Source organism: Mixia osmundae (genome assembly GCF_000708205.1).
Source record: "Mixia osmundae IAM 14324 unplaced genomic scaffold scaffold_2, whole genome shotgun sequence".
In the NCBI taxonomy this organism is placed as follows: Eukaryota; Fungi; Basidiomycota; class Mixiomycetes; order Mixiales; family Mixiaceae; genus Mixia; species Mixia osmundae.
Window position 1 is genome coordinate 933,005 of NW_014575562.1, and position 15,581 is coordinate 948,585.

General features: G+C 56.0%; 6 protein-coding genes across 6 annotated transcripts; 4 read left to right on the forward strand and 2 right to left on the reverse strand.

Annotated features, from left to right (window-relative positions):
* Positions 1–433: 433 nt before the first annotated feature.
* Positions 434–3,333, reverse strand: L969DRAFT_92804 (uncharacterized protein; the record flags this gene model as incomplete). Its single annotated transcript, XM_014714679.1, has 5 exons — positions 434–519; positions 584–1,719; positions 1,818–1,946; positions 1,984–2,071; positions 2,121–3,333. 5 exons carry the CDS (start codon positions 3,331–3,333, stop codon positions 434–436), a joined length of 2,652 nt encoding a protein of 883 aa, XP_014570165.1.
* Positions 3,334–3,535: 202 nt separating this feature from the next.
* Positions 3,536–5,954, forward strand: L969DRAFT_45167 (uncharacterized protein; the record flags this gene model as incomplete). The annotated part of the gene is made up of 4 exons (XM_014714680.1): positions 3,536–4,373; positions 4,425–4,768; positions 4,812–5,718; positions 5,767–5,954. The coding sequence occupies 4 exons, from the start codon at positions 3,536–3,538 to the stop codon at positions 5,952–5,954; spliced, it is 2,277 nt and encodes a 758-aa protein (XP_014570166.1).
* On the reverse strand, positions 5,783–7,031 carry L969DRAFT_85380 (uncharacterized protein). The gene is made up of 3 exons (XM_014714681.1): positions 6,910–7,031; positions 6,802–6,861; positions 5,783–6,753 (listed from the first exon to the last, which is right to left on the reverse strand). The coding sequence occupies exons 1-3, from the start codon at positions 6,968–6,970 to the stop codon at positions 6,002–6,004; spliced, it is 873 nt and encodes a 290-aa protein (XP_014570167.1). The 5' UTR covers positions 6,971–7,031; the 3' UTR covers positions 5,783–6,001.
* Positions 7,032–8,398: 1,367 nt separating this feature from the next.
* Positions 8,399–10,509, forward strand: L969DRAFT_58762 (uncharacterized protein). The gene is made up of 2 exons (XM_014714682.1): positions 8,399–9,031; positions 9,083–10,509. The coding sequence occupies exons 1-2, from the start codon at positions 8,455–8,457 to the stop codon at positions 10,366–10,368; spliced, it is 1,863 nt and encodes a 620-aa protein (XP_014570168.1). The 5' UTR covers positions 8,399–8,454; the 3' UTR covers positions 10,369–10,509.
* A 12-nt stretch (positions 10,510–10,521) lies between these two features.
* L969DRAFT_92808 (uncharacterized protein) lies at positions 10,522–12,109 on the forward strand (the record flags this gene model as incomplete). The annotated part of the gene is made up of 9 exons (XM_014714683.1): positions 10,522–10,686; positions 10,743–10,856; positions 10,910–11,004; positions 11,054–11,151; positions 11,210–11,278; positions 11,330–11,772; positions 11,822–11,896; positions 11,952–11,997; positions 12,051–12,109. 9 exons carry the CDS (start codon positions 10,522–10,524, stop codon positions 12,107–12,109), a joined length of 1,164 nt encoding a protein of 387 aa, XP_014570169.1.
* Positions 12,110–12,400: 291 nt separating this feature from the next.
* L969DRAFT_92809 (uncharacterized protein) lies at positions 12,401–15,567 on the forward strand (the record flags this gene model as incomplete). The annotated part of the gene is made up of 3 exons (XM_014714684.1): positions 12,401–13,928; positions 13,980–15,006; positions 15,057–15,567. The coding sequence occupies 3 exons, from the start codon at positions 12,401–12,403 to the stop codon at positions 15,565–15,567; spliced, it is 3,066 nt and encodes a 1,021-aa protein (XP_014570170.1).
* Between the last annotated feature and the right edge of the window lie 14 nt (positions 15,568–15,581).

Sequence of the window (15,581 nt, forward strand, 5' to 3'; positions counted from 1 at the left end):
TTCGCTCTGGCATTTACAGTGGTCGTTTCTGCGCGCCCGACATCATGCGCAGCCTTGGTGCATGTTTGCATCGAAAGTGCGATGCTAGAGACGCATGCATCGAGATTCGACGCATCGGACATCTAGCCGCGCACAAATCCGGACTCTGGTGCCCATTCTACAAAATGGACGACCAATTGTCGATTCGAAATCAAAATGCCCATTCCTTGGCCGCTTGAGAAGCGCATACTCAGTAGCGAAGTTGAGGCGTGCTTCTAGACCTTTTGCGGCTGTTTAAAAGTTGAGGCGTCTGTGATCGCGGCGGGAGGTGGAGTCAAAATACTCGATGGCTGTACAGATCTATGCTCCTTTATTGACTACAGCCTACAGATCTGCGGCGCTAGCATAGCAGCCTCTTTCCCATTTGCAACACGCAATGCACATGGTGGCCTGGCTAGCTGTGCGCTCGCAATGTCTCGGAAAGCCATTGAAGAGCGTCAACATTACTGAACCTCGGCATGTAGCCGATTGCTCTTCGCGCTGCATGTGTCAGACGACCAATCAGTCGGTCTCACAGCCCGAGGATTGCATAGCGTGAACTTACCCTCGCTGTCGATGATTGAAATGTTGATGGCGAGCGAGCCGACGCTTGACGGCTGCAGCTGCTCCACCCAAAAAGGGAGCCAATCTGGGCGGGCTCGACCGGTCAGGGAGTAATTGAGCTCGCACATGACTTCGATGAGCTGGGATAGCAGCAAGATAGGCAACAAAGGTATCTCCGTAGTTTTGAAGCTTCTGAACTGCGCAAGCACGGCGAAAACATCTCGATTGGACATTACGCGTCGGTCGCCTGTGATGAGAAGCTTCTGTCCAGAGCCGGTCCGCTCCTCGAGTAGCGCGTCTTCGAAGCATATATGTGCAGCAGCGCAATCGAATGGCGTGATAAATGACTGGGCGTAATCAGCACCGCATATGAATTTGGTGTCGCCGCGTAGCACAGGCGCGTAGGCTAAATCTGCGAGGCCGACTATAGCCATGCCTGGGCGCAGATGGCCGGTGAGAAGGTTTGGCATACTGCCTTCTACGCGCTCGATCGCGTGCTCGCCCGCTTGTTTGCTGAGGGAATATGCCGTCTTCCAAGAGCCGACCGGACTGCCGTCGCGAACGATGAACGGCGCCTGTAGGGCGTCTTTCTGCTGGCCGAGTCGGAAGAAGTGTCGAGGGCGAAGGTATGCTATCGCTGACGAGCAATAGATGAGCACATGGGAGGCCTCGGGACATTTCGATGCGATGTTGGCAAACTCCTGTGCGATGTTGTGCGTTCCATTGCCATTGACGGCCATGCTCTCCTCTAGTGTGTACCGATGACGCTGCCAGAAGCGTATCAAGGCAGCAGTATGAAAGATCGTTTCGACCTTGCGGCCGTTCGAGAATGGCAGGTTGAGAATACCTTTGACAGCTTCGCGAGATCTGACATCGACCTGGACGTGATCGATGCCAAGTTCACTGATATAGTCCGATGGCGGCATGAGATCGCAGCTACGAACGTTCACCTCACCTCTCTTGACGAGGAGAGCACAAATTTCGGCGCCAACCTGGCCCGCCCCAAAGACGATGTAGTTTCGTCCCGTCGCGTCGCGAGGGATAGCATCCAGCATGTCAATCTTCCGCCAATCAGCAGCTTTGATCTCTTCAGGCGTTGGAGGTTGGTAGGTCGGGATCTGGTCACAAACGTTTTGGCTGAGCTGCTTGTGCACAGCATGAAGATAGAGTGCGATCGTCGCGACGAGAATGGCCAAAATGACGTCTGCAGTCATCTGTCGCCGACGCTATCTCACTGTCCGGACCTAGAGCGAGCTGGTGCAGCGACATGCTCCACTATCGCATGGGAATCTGGGCTGCGATTCACGGGGTAGGTCCGTGCACCCGACAGATCCGAGCGGTACGTCGCACGAACTGCGTCTTGACTGTGCATGACGTTCTCAGAGAAGCTTTGGGCTTGACTCTCGCGCCTTGCTTGGCAATGTCTGTGCGAGCCACTGGAGCGTCGCGTAGTTCGACCAAGCTGGCTTGTAGCCGATCAGCTCTCGGGCTGCTTGCAAGTCAGCGTCGTCCGTTACTAGGTCATGCGCGATCGTTACCCTGGTCGTCGATGATGGCAATATTGGAGGTTAGACTAGTCGTTGTGGCCGGCTGCACGTATTGCAAGGACATCGGCAGCCAAGAGGGCGCAGGCGTTCGCGTGAGCCAGTAATTGAGCGCACAGATCGTCTCAATGACATGCGCAAGAATATACACAGGCAGTAGTGGCGTCTCTTTGACGGCAAGGTTGTCCATGTAGTGACCGAGGATCTTGTACACATCTCGGTTGGACAGAACGCGCCGGTCGCCAGTGATGAGAAGAGTTTGGCCCGGAGCGATTGGCTTTCGCACCAGTGCTGCTTCGAAGCAGAGATGCGCAGCAGCAACATCCATGGGGTGTACGAACGATTGGACAAACTTACCGCCGCAGAAGAGATCGACTTCGCCTCGGATGACGGCAGAGTAGCTCAGGTCGCTGCCGCCAATTATCGCCATTCCGGGCCGCAGGACGCCAACGCGCACAGCAGATTCTATATCCCTCGCGGCAGACTCGCCTGCCAGTTTGGAGATCGTGTATGCTGTCTTGTAGTAGCCGGTTGGGCTGCGCTCGTCGATTCGAAACGGCGGCTGCAGAACGTGCTTGCTCTGGAATCCGAGTCTGAAGAATCGCTTTGACCGTAGATGCAGAATTGCGGACGAGCAGTAGACGAACACGTGCGCGGTCTCAGGCGCTGCCCGCGCAAGTTCAGCAAAAGCTTGTGCGACATGGCGTGTACCGTCGCGGTTGACTCGCAGGCTTCTCGACAGCGTGAAGCTCCGTCTCTCCCAGAAGCGGATGAGAGCGGCAGTGTGCAGGACCGTCTCTGCTTTGCGTCCATTGGAGAAGGGTTTGTGTAATGCTACGCTGACCGCTCCTTGGTCGGTCATGTCAAGCTGCAGGTGATCTAGGCCTAGCTGCACGATAGCCGGATTGGCGGGAGCCATGTCGAGTGACCTGACGTGCCTCTCGCCTCGCTGGTAGAGCATCTTGATGATCGCAGTGCCCACTTGGCCGGTCCCAACGATCAAGTAGTTGCGTCCAGTGCTCCGGGGAATGAACTCAGTCATATCGATAGAGCGCCAATCTGTCGACTTGATCTCGGCCAGCGAAGGCGCCTCATACTCTGGCATCTCTGCCGACGGGTCATGCGTGAGATGTCGGTTAAGTGCGAGGAGATAGAGACCAAGCGAGGTGACGAGCACGACGAGGCTGCTTGCTAGCAGCAGCTCCATGGGAGTCGACGTTGCTTCAGCCAGCTGTAGGGTCGTGAGGAGATTGAGCTCGCAGCATGACCGCAGACGTGTCGATGGCGTAGCGCTGTCGGTGGGCAGAACGCCGTCAAGGTGAGCTAACCCGATCGGTGACTCGACAATGACCGACCGTGTGGTTCTGTCAGGAATCTCTGACCAGCTTGCCCTTTGACATCGGGCCTCGATGTCAGCTCAGCCTACGGAGCTGGGCGATCTGCTCGGGTATCTGCTCGACGGCAGCAGGCATGCACAGACAGGTTCCGTCGTCGGCTCACTACTAGCCTCGACGTTCAGCGAGCTCGTCCCTGATGCGCCGCGACTGCTCTCAGCCGACACGCTGCTAGGCTGGCAGCGAGTCATACCCGATCGAGAGCTCTCGCCCGTCCTCAAATGGTTCACCAAAGGCTCGGTCACTCTCCTTGCCTTGCTCGCCCGGCAACCTGCAATAGGCACCGGTTTGCAATATCGAATATATTCTAGCGCAGATGCTCCGCTCTCTCATTGTGGACGCTTTGAGCCAGCGCAGACAGCGGTGATCTGTCAAGACAAGGCCCCCGCTTCAGGAAATCTCCTTGGTCAGAACAGGCTTGACAGCGCGAGCGAGGTCTACCAAGACGCGACTGCTGCGTTGGCCGACCTGCTCGACGACGCCTTTGTCGCCCAGTCTATCATCGTGCTCGGCTCGATATCACAAGTGTATCTGGACGCGTGTCGGACCATCACTGCTCCTGCTCGACAACGTCTATTTGAGAACCTTTGCCTCGATTTCGCGCGACCGCTCTGCAATTTCGCAGTGCCGCCACAGGATCGGACGATCTTCGAGCTCACGACAGGCCAAGAGGCCTATCTGGACAGCATCAGACATGATGAGATTACAATGATCGTCAAGGCCAATCACTATCCTTTCGAGATACCCTATTCGCTTGCGCGCAATTCCGTCGCGAGCTGTATTCGCCTGTCAAAGTCAGGCAAGGTCGGCTTCGACGATCCTTGCATCTCTTGGTCTCTAGTACATGCAGACAGTGAGTACTCCCAGAACAGAACGGCGCTCCATACTGATGCTGCTCTCAAAGTGTCACTCGCTTCCTTGCAGACTGTAGCAGAATACAGAGGGCGCATCGTACAGCAGGGACTCAAGACGTTGGCAGAGCTCGTCATAGATAGAACAGCTCACCTCATCCGCACCAGAGTCTCACACGAGATCAGACAGCGTTCCTTGCCAATCTCGATTGATCAGATTAGCTTGCACGCCTCCTCCGATCTAGACAATGCCAGGGCCCACCGCTTCTTCAAAGCTATCGGATTCGAACAAGTCGGCATGGGCACTGCCTGGATTGGCTTCACGAACGGAAAGGATCGCGAGGCTTTGGCCGCCTTCGGTGACGTCCTCGCTTCTGCCGGCATAGACCTGAAGCCAGTTTCGTAGCGATCGAGCGCACAGCACGATGCAATGCGTACAGCAGTGCTGTATCGTGTTGCTCCTTTTCGTGCTCGTGCAGGATACCTGTGCGGTTTCGAGTGCGAGCGTCAACCTTGCTGCCTGTGCCAACGCGCTCGATCCGCATGCCTTCGTGCTTTCGAATGACTTCAACCGGCTGGTCAGACGGCAGAACAGGAGCTCCTCGGCTGCTAGCAGTAGTGAAGCGACCAGCAGTACGACAGATATCAGCCTAGTGGCTACGCACCAGAGCACTAGCACTGCCAGCCAAACTTTGTCCGTCGCGAGCTCGAGCGATGCTCCGGACACAGTGTCGACAACATCTCCGACCCCATCTCCCAGCTTGTCCAGCACTGTGTCGAGCACAGTGGCTCCGTCACCGACTGTCAGCAATTCTGTCAGCATTCGCATCTCGACGATCGACGGCAGAACGACGGTCACGTATGCCGCCACAATTCCAGCGGCTGCCAGCCCGACCACTTCAGACTCGGACGGCGCCGCTACTACGAGCAACAGCACAAGTAACACAGTGCCAAGCACATCATCATGGCTCATACCGACCTGCATTATTGCCGGACTTGCGCTCCTTTTCATGGCCTGCTTCCTCGTCTATCGCTGCGTCACCGCTTCAAGGTTCTCAGACTTTGATAGAGAGTTAGGCGGAGCGATCAAGTGGCCAGAAATACAAGATACTCATGTCGGAACTGGACCGCTGGCGCCTTTCGAGACCCACCGCATAGCAGGCGCGGGTCTTGCAGACGAAGATGACAAGTCGATGCGCTCGCGCTTTGACTCGTCGAAATCGAGCCGGATTGCAACCGGCGAAGCCATAGAGCTGTGGCACAATCCTTCCGGTCATGGCACAGGCGGCTCGTTCAAGTCTCACTACTCTGACGCGCAGGGACAGGAGCAACGTCCGTCTCCTCAACGTAGGTCTGCTTCGAAGCATCGTGTCTTGCTGCTAATACGACGTAAAGGCTCGCCTTCCCATCTCGCAAAGCAAGACTACGTTCCGCAGCGCATAGGTACACCGTCGACTAGAAGCTCCGACTCGACACAAGGCCTGCTCGCTCACGGTAGCACAGGGCTAGACTCTCAGCCTGATCGCACCTCAGTGGATTCAAGTGGTACTGGCTTCCAGACAGCCGAGCAGAGCTCGCACTAGACACGCAGCATATCAATAGAATGCATCATGATCATGTGATGGCATCATCATTTTTTCGGCTTTTGGCCCTTGACCATCTTGACGACTTTGACTTTCTTCTTGCTGCCCATCTTGGTGTCAGCACCAGAAGCAGCCTTTGTAGATGCGGTTAGTGCATCCGAGGCTGCTCGAGCTGTAGCTTCTGTCCGTTCTGCCTCGAGAGTCGATGCACGGGCAGCGAGTTTGATGTAAGACGCGATATTAGGCAGCTTCTTTGGCTGATGGCGCAAATACGTCATCTTCGCCCGTCGAGCTCGACGTATCTGTGAGACGGCAGGTAGTGGCTTGAGCTTCTCCGCGCTCTTCTCGCCTTCGACAGAGGGCTTGGCAGCTTGAGTGGCATCCGCACGCTTCTTGTCGCCGAGTTTGCTTTTCCTGGCCCTCGAGATGACTTGGACGGATCGAATGAGAGGGCTGTTGATAGAAAACTTCATCTCCGTGCCCGTCTTTGCCACAAGATTGCGCAGAGTGAAGGTAGTGTCGACGCCACGACGACGTACACCGATCAGGACACCTGCAAAGGTGATCGCGCTCGTTCGGGCAGACGAGGTGAAAGTCTCGACAGCCAATATCGATCCGATATGTAGCGGCTGACGATCTGGCTCGGTCTCCCGCCGTAGTGGATTGCGCTGACGTTCGAAGAGTGAAGCGAAGCTGGGTCGAGGTAGATTAGCATTGACATGGTCGAGCAGTCCGAGGTGCTTGGGCAGATCTGGCGTGCGCTCCTGCACCGTTTTGACGCTCGACGAGAAGTCGTAGTCTATCTCTGTCTTCAGTGTACTGCTCGCACAGCATCATGCGAACACACCTCGACTTTGAGAGGTCTGATCAGGACTAATGGCTGCAGTAGCCAGGCCTCTCGAAAGTCCTGCAACTCGACATCAGTCTGAAGCACTGCACTCATGTACGAGCTCACCTCTGCGTGCATGCTCGGCAGAGCTGGCTAGCCTGCGACAGGCTGAGCAGGGCATGGCCATCGTGGCTTTCAAATCCTAGGCTGGGCTCTCCCACCTCAAAGGAATGCAAAGCTAAAGCGCTATAGCTAAACTAAACGCGACACGTCGACACGGCAGAAAGTCATGCATAAGCTTGGATCAGGACCATCGCTCAATCGCCTTTGTTTCAGTCTTCCCCTCAGAACACGAGGTATCGTCTTCAGCAGAGATGTCAGATACAAGTGTCATGCAGGGGGAGGCTTGCCTGGTATGTCGCCGAGCTTATTGCGAAGAAAGGCACCACAAGACCGTGGTGCATTGTGGTCTGGCCAGCAGACCATCTTGTCCCTTGCATCCAGTGTCTCTGCTCTTCCAGTGATTGCACTGACGAACACACATAGCTTGAGTAATCCTACGAAGACCGTGAGGCCCAAATGCTGCGATTGATGGTGAGGCAGGTTGGTCTGAACGACCTGCCCTGTGGCTTCACCATACGAGCGACCGACGATTACGTGCTGACATCAGCGCTGACAACACACGCACGACGCGGTGACGCCTTCCTTGCACATCGACATGCTTTTGATGATATGTCGTTGCGGAGCCAAAGTCGTTCCAGGATGTATCGATGTTGCACGGACTGATCTCTGAACGAGCAGTAGGTCAGCTGGCGTACGTCGCACAGACTTCGCGCAGCTCGCGACGAGGGCTCCCGATCTTGCTTAGCTCGCGCCGTTCGGCCGAGCTTCTTGACCACGGATGCGGCGCGCAATACAAAATGAGAGTCGTACTGAGTTGCTCTATGTGATACTGCGCTGATCATCTAGCTTCGAGCAAGACGTGCATGGAGTTAGCCTGCGGCGAGCATGTTGACGAAGAACGCGCATCTGCATAGTCGGCTCGCAGCAGTCGATCCACATGACGCCAATATCGAGGGTAGAAGGGCACATCATCAAGTCTGCAGTAATCTCGAGTACGCCGCCATTCCACGTGGCATCCGATTGCTCTACTTGTCCTCCGTCGAGGTCAGCCGCGAGTTGGATTTACTGTGTTGTCGAGACAACGGCGCATAGCCTGATGTACTGACGACTTCCGTTTGCCAAGCGTTTACTGGCCGCTCTGTTGACTCTGTCGCGAGGAGGACCCGCAGCGGATCGCGTGATTATTTGTTGAAGGAGAGCTCAGTGATGTTGATAGGGCAAGATCCCGAGCCCTTGAGAACGGCAGATTGTCAGAGCTATCACGATCTCGCCGCTTCGGCTGACTTGTAATTGCAAAGATCCTTGGGTTTCAATCGTCACGTCGTAGAAGATCGTGCGCATTTGCTGAGAAGGCAGAGGACAAGCGTGCTGCTGCTGAGATCGTTGCAGTGGCTAGACAAGATCTCATGTCGACCCAGGCTGAGCACAGGAGAGATTGTCACGTGATCTGTCGCGAAGGCATTCCGCGAAAAAAGCAAGTCGAATCGCCTCAGGAAGAGGCCGTAGCGCATCGTGCGAGGATGAGATAGATCTCTGTTCGAGCGCAAGATGCCGCCCGTCAAAGGTGCTGCGCTTGGCGGTATGCGCATGCCAGTCTCGCCCGGTCGCCTGGTCGAAAATGGCACGATCACATCTACTTCCATCGCTACCCAGTCTTTCTCAGACCTCGATGGCGTTCAGGCGCCTGCTATTGACGGCATAGTGTCATCAACTACCCTGACTCGGCCAAGCAATCCAAATGATCCGGCGGCGGACTACCAGATGCTGGATAGACTGGGCACGGGTGCATTCGGCGTTGTCTGGCGAGCAATTCATCTGCCTACGCAGACAGAAGTGGCCATCAAACAGATCGACTTGGAATCCTCGGATGACGATATTTCCGAGCTGCAAGAAGAGATTGGGCACCTCACCGAATGCGATCCCGCCTTTGTCACGCGATACTACGGCAGCTTCGTCAAAGGCTTCAAGCTCTGGATCGTCATGGAATATCTCGCCGGCGGCTCTTGCTTGGACGTACTGAAACCTACGCCTTTCTCGGAGTATCAGATCGCCGTCATCTGTCGCGAACTCCTCAAAGGTCTGGCGTATTTACACGCAAAGGGCAAGATTCATCGCGATATCAAAGGTATGTCCTGACTCCTGACTTTGGCTGGCTTTGTACTGAGAGACGCGAAAGCTGCGAATGTATTGCTATCCAATGCTGGCGATGTCAAGCTTGCAGACTTTGGCGTTGCTGCCCAGCTGACGCAGAACAAGAGTAAGCGTAATACGCTCGTCGGCACGCCTTTCTGGATGGCGCCCGAAGTCATCTTGCAAAACGACTATGGCAGCAAAGCAGATATCTGGTCACTCGGTATCACTTTGATCGAGCTGGCTCTAGGTCGACCGCCCCTATCAGAATACAACCCGATGGACGTCCTCTTTTTGATCCCTAAAGCAAAGCCGCCCGAGCTTGAGGGAGACTATTTCTCGAGCGCGTTCAAAGAGCTCGTCTCTGCTTGTCTAACCAAAAATGCCGATGCGAGACCTTCAGCGAGCGATCTGCTCCAACATAGATTTGTACGTCTGGCCGGAAGGACATCGTGTATCGTGGAGAGCATCGAACGACATCGTCACTGGAAGCAGACATCCACAATCGCCAAGGCAAAGATTGTGCCTGATTACCGACCGGATCCTACCTTGGTAGCATCTCAAGGCGATGCTTGGACATTCGACACCGTCAGAACACAGGCTACCGTCATGCTTCAGCCAAACGACGCACCTGTCGAGCTGTCTACTGCCACGCAATTAGCTGCAACTGTAAGCAGACTTGCCGACGAGCCGCAGAGGAGTCAGACGACACTGCTAAAACAACCTGACGGAGGGCTGTCGAGGAAAGCTAGGCGGCCTCTTTCTATGATCGCCAATCTGCCCAGTGAGGCTCGTGCAGACGATGCATCGCTCGGCGAAGGCACGGTCAAGCGGGGCGTGTCTGCAACATTCGAGCCCGAGACGATGGCATCGTCTCGATCGACGGTCAGATCTCATTCCCAAAACGGTCGAACAGCTCGTCATCGTCACTCGGTTGATATGGGCTCGACAGTGCGTGCTCGCGAGCTACACTTGGCCATGCAAGATGTACAACAACAAGCGAATCAGAGCAATGACGGTCAAGAGACCGTGCGAACTTTGGCCCGAAACGTGCAAGAGGCCGACCTCATGATGTCAGATCTGCTGCTGCCTACTCTCGAAGAGGCTCGCGGAAGCTCGCCAGAGGCTGATGCTGCTCTGTCGAACATCGCCAAGGCGCTCCAAGGACTGGCGAGCCAAGATCCGCACCTTCTCTTGCGGCTTACCCGCGCAGTCACTTTGAAAATCCAAAGGTGCGATTTCAACGCGCATCAAAGCAGTGTGCTGACATCCAGCAAGCAGTCGAGCGGATCTACAAGCCATCTGCATAGCACCACAAGAGGTCGTGATTGAGGAGCGCGTGCCTGAACGTCGACCGCTGACGCAGATGCTCTACGATCGCTGGCTCAGATCAATCCTCGGCTAATGCCGCCATCGCACCGCACTGCTTGTTGTTAGACTAATCTGCACATCTTAATCAATTCCTGAACCTCCGTCACGTCACTGATGAGCGGAGCAGTCGCTGGTGCTTTGCGCATTTCGATTCCATTCGAGACGCGACCGCGATCTCGTGCTGGCGGACAGATGTCACTGTTCGTGGACAAGTACCGGCCGAAGCAGCTTAATGATCTGCACTATCACCATGACCTGTCCCGGAGAATACAAGCTCTTGTAGGATCGGCCTCGTTCCGACAGGGCTACTGCTGAATTGCTCTGTCGCCCTCAAGGCCGAATCAGGACAGGACTTCCCTCATCTGCTCTTCTATGGACCATCAGGAGCTGGCAAGAAGACGAGGATCATGTGCACCTTGCGGGAGCTCTACGGTTCTTCAGCGGAAAAGGCACGCAATTGTCGTCAAGTCATGCATCCCGGCTGAAGAGCCAGATGATGCAGCTCCGTATCGATCAAAGAGTCTTTGTGACGCCCTCGCGACGCAAGCTGGATGTCAATGTAGTCCAATCGAATTACCATATCGAACTTACGCCAAGGTACGCATGTGGTCACGCAGAAAGGGGGTCATTCAAGCCAGATGTACAGTGACGTGGGCATGTACGACCGCTCTGTCGTGCAAGAGATCCTCAAGGAGATTGCGCAAACCCAACAAGTCGATGTCAATGCGAAGAAGCGATTCAAAGGTCAGCCTGCCCCAGTCGCATCGAGTGGATCGACTCTGAAGCGCGACTGGCTCGATAGTGGTCGTTATCAACGAGGCCGATCTGCTCAGTCGCGACGCTCAAAGTGCTTTGCGTCGGACGATGGAAAGTGAGTGGCGACCTCGATTCCATTGTCACAGCGCTGACGGCAGGCTCACAGAGTATACGACCAATCTGAGGCTAATCCTGTGCGCCAATTCGACAAGCAAGATTATCGGTCCCATCAGATCGAGATGTCTGTTGCTTCGCGTAGGCGCACCCACAGATGACGAGATGGTCAATGTGATCAATCATGTCGCCAAGAAAGAACGCTTCGAGATTCCTCGCTCGGCCGCACTTGCAGTCGCTCAAAGTGCATCTGGCAATCTGCGGAGAGCCTTACTTGCTCTTGAAGCGCTGCACACACAAGATCCGACGTTCCAGTCTGCTTCGGTAGCCGGCAAAGCGACGAGCAAGATCGTGCCGATGCCAGATTGGGAGGAGTACTGCGGCAAAGTCACGTCGACCATCTTGACGAGTCAGACACCTCAGCAGCTTCTCGCTGTGAGGCAGATGCTCTACGAATTACTCGTGCACTGTATAACACCGCAATTGATACTGTCGGTAAGCTTCGCGCGAAGCTCGCAAAATGCTGGGCTGATTTCGTAAGCAGACGATCACACGAAATCTTGTCGAGCGCGCGGACGAGGCTCTGAAGCCAGAGATTGTGCACTGGGCGGCCTTCTACGTCGGTCGCCCGCAACCTTTTGGCTGAGCTCTGCTGAGAGATGTATACAACGCAGGATCACAGACTCAAGCTTGGCACGAAGCCCATCTTCCACCTAGAAGGCAAGTGACACTTGCGTATGAACTGGACTTTCGCTAACGAGCAGCTCTCATAGCATTTGTTGCGAAGGTGATGAGCTTATGGAAGAGCCACCTTGCGGGCTACTTGGACTGATCGCCCTGAGGCTTTCGGCCGTTGTAACTGTGGTCTTTGCACTGCGATCGCGTCCTTCCCGCTTGGCGATTCGAGGCGCTGCCTTGACGATCTTTTGTTGGACTGCGGGCTAAAGAACGGCATCGCCCAAGCCAGCCCGGTCTCAGGCCTCCCAAGCTTGGCACTCGCACAGAGACCAGACCGGAGAGGTCACGACGTGCTTCTGCTGGCCGAGAAGACTGCTATTAGCGAGTAGCCTGGGGTACAGAACATCCACGTTGACGCCATCGTACTGCCCATTCCTGAGCGGGCATGGCGGGCGAAAAGGATCACACTCGCAAGGCAGCCACGGCACTGAAGCACCAGAAGCGACTGGCGCGAGACGGACAAGATGGCAAAGGTCGTGATGGCATGGTGATGCTCGACCAATCCCTTCGTCCTTCTGATCCCGACTCGGTCAGCGCCAGAGGCTACGATCCGCCTACTTCGAGGCCTTTGGATCCTACACCGACCTCGATGCGGGCGAATGAGCTCAGCCAGAGCACGGCCAGCAGAGCCAGAAAGACTAGCAAGCCAAGAGCCTCCAAGGAGACTCCCCCGCCCGCGTCTCCTCGTCGCAAGTCAAGCGATTTGAAGGCTTCCACCGGTTCACGCAAGTCCGATCATCCTGCCTATCGAACTCGTCCGGGCGAGCAGCCAAAGACGACTCGCAAAGCATCTGATCAGTCATCGACTACCCGTCGTTCGCAGATGTTCCCCGAGATGGACAAGCCCGTTCGCTCAAAGCGACATTCGGGTAGTAGCTCTACGCGTCCGCCCATCATCCCTTCGAGCGTCGTCAAAGGTGGCAGTCCTCTCGAGCTGCCCTTCGATGACCGCAAGTCTGCCTCGCCCGTCACATCATCTGTCGGCTTGCCCTCGCCCATATCAGGCGCCTCCCGATTGCCTCCTGCCAGGGAGCTCGACGAAGATGTCGTCAGCCGCTCAAAATCCAAGTCTTCAACGAGGGCCAGCGCGAGCAAACGAGTAGACAAAGCAACCACTTCTCGGGCAGAACGACCTAGCTCGAGCGCGCGAGATGATAGAAGGTCACCTCGTCGACCTGTAGACTCATTAGCACTCGACGAAGATGACGAACCCAATAGACTCGTGCTCGCTCAGATTGATTCTGGCGCGTCTTTGCCGGCCTCAAAGAAGCTCAAGCGCAAGCCTCCGCCTGCCTATATTCCCAGCCCAGCCAGATCGGTCACGAGGGACTCGAAGCTCGAGAGCCCTTCCAAAAAACGATCGTCGTTTGAGCATAACGTGCAAAGTGCCGGCAGCTCTCGTAGACCGCCAGCAGATGAACCGCCCGTGCCGCAGATCCCAGTGGGTCTCGTCAACGGTTTCGGCACGAATGGCAAAGCGCGCGCGCCCGAGCCCGACACAACAGACGATGAGTTGGCAACTGCTGACGAGATGGAGTCATCAGATCATCATGATGAGGAAGAAGACGAAGCTGCAATCTCGTCCGAGAGCGAAGTCGATCCTGAGAGGACGCAGGCCACGGGTGCCAAGGCACAGGAGGGATCGCTAAGCCCCGATTCGATCGCACATACACCTAGTGCGGCTGTCATCGCTGCGCCTTCACCAATGACCGATGGTGCTGAAAACGCGAGAACAGCACCAGCTGCAGCGCCAGCGAAGAAGCGTGGCTTTTTGTCGAGGAAGCAGCCAAGCTCGGATCTTCCTCCACCTGTCAAGAAAACAGGAGGTCTCTTCTCATTCAGGCGTAAGAGTGCAAAGCCAGTCGATGCCCAGCCTGCCGCTGCCGCGCCGACCGTCGCTGCGCCCATAGCAGGTATGCTCATACCCGGCAATTGATCCTGGGCTGATCGAGTGTGCTCTGCAGCTGCTGCGGTGCCGGTACGAGCCGATGCTGGAGCCGATGATGCTTCGGTCAGCTCGGCTTCGGTCATCGATAGCGCTCACGGAGCTTCAGACGATGAGGAGGCGATGAGCAACAGCGACAGCGAAGAAGAGACCGGCGAAGCAGACAAACCTGCCCTCGCCGCAGAATCTGTATCAGACCCAGTGACCTCACAGCCGGAAGACAAAGAAATGTCTGCACCACCTACTGCCGAGCAACATACTCAAGCGGCACCTCTTGGCCTGATTGCGGGCGTCGGAGCCGCAGCAGGTGGTCTCATTGGATGGTTGGCCGGCTCGACAGCTCAGCAAAAGCCTGACCCTGCTGTCATTCCGACCGACAAGCTTGAAGCCGCACAACAGACCGCCGCGATGCCCGAGGCGAACACGGATGTTGCGGATGAAGCGGCTGTCGTGGCTGTTGACCGTAACCTTGCTGCGCCCGGCCTGAGCAACGCCGTCATCTTGGACCGGCCCACTGCCGATCGGCCCGATGCTGTAAGCGGATCTGCATCAGTCGCTCAACCGAAGCCTGTGGTAGCGGACACCGCTTCTTCCATCGCTTCGAGCGCAGCCTCGACCCACTCTGTCACGTCTTCAGCTGCTAGTGAGTCAGTAGCCTCCGGTGCGACACCTGCCGCGACACCTGTAGCAGCGGCTGTCGCAGCACCTGCCGCTGTCGCTGTAGCCACAGAGGAAGAGACACCGAAAGCAAAGAAGCGACGTAGTCTGCTGCCTTTTGGTCGCAAGCCAAAGGAAGCACAGAATACTTCAGAACAGCCACCGAATCCAGAGAAGCCGAAGGGTCCGAACAGACTGAGTCTCGCGCTCAATGACGCGCTCACTAAGACGCTCTCAAGTAGCATGTCCTTCGTCGACAAGCTATCAGGCGTCGAACCAGAGAATATCGCACCAAAACCGACAGACTCGCGCAGGGTCAAATTCTCGGATCCGTCAGAGGCTGCTCGTCAGCAGGCCATGCGCAAGAAGACGAGAATTACGCCTATGCTGTTCGTACAACGGTGTATCTCTCGAATGAGCGCTGACAATCGCGAGACAGGGCATCTCGGGTCGTCGTGCAGGATCAAGATATCTTGAAGATGCGGCACGACGGGCCGTTCTGGGATCCTAACAGTCAGCTCCTTGACAATGCGCCCCCTATGTACGCGCCTCCAGGCGAGCCATCAGTCGCACCCAGAAGATCCGCCATGAAGCGGCCTGCAGAGTCTCGGCAAGATGCTGCAATTCGCGCAGCTACTGCTGGCCTCGTCTTCAATCTTCATCAGCCTGCTCAGCACACCCAAGGGCAGCCAGTGGCGCTCAAAGAAGGCGTCAATGGAAATGCCAACGGCGACGTACCTTCCGACGTAAGCGAAAGTGACTATTACGAAGGCGGGGATGACGAGGTGGGCTCGGTGGCTACACACGAGCGTTTGCATGATGACGAGCCGAGCGATGCTTACGAGTCAGAGCACGACGAGACAATGCCCGCACACTCGGAGGCTCGCCCAAATAGCATTGAATTCCCTCGGGCACAATCGAACTTGCCACCTGCAATCGCTGCAATATAATACTTCACACTTAT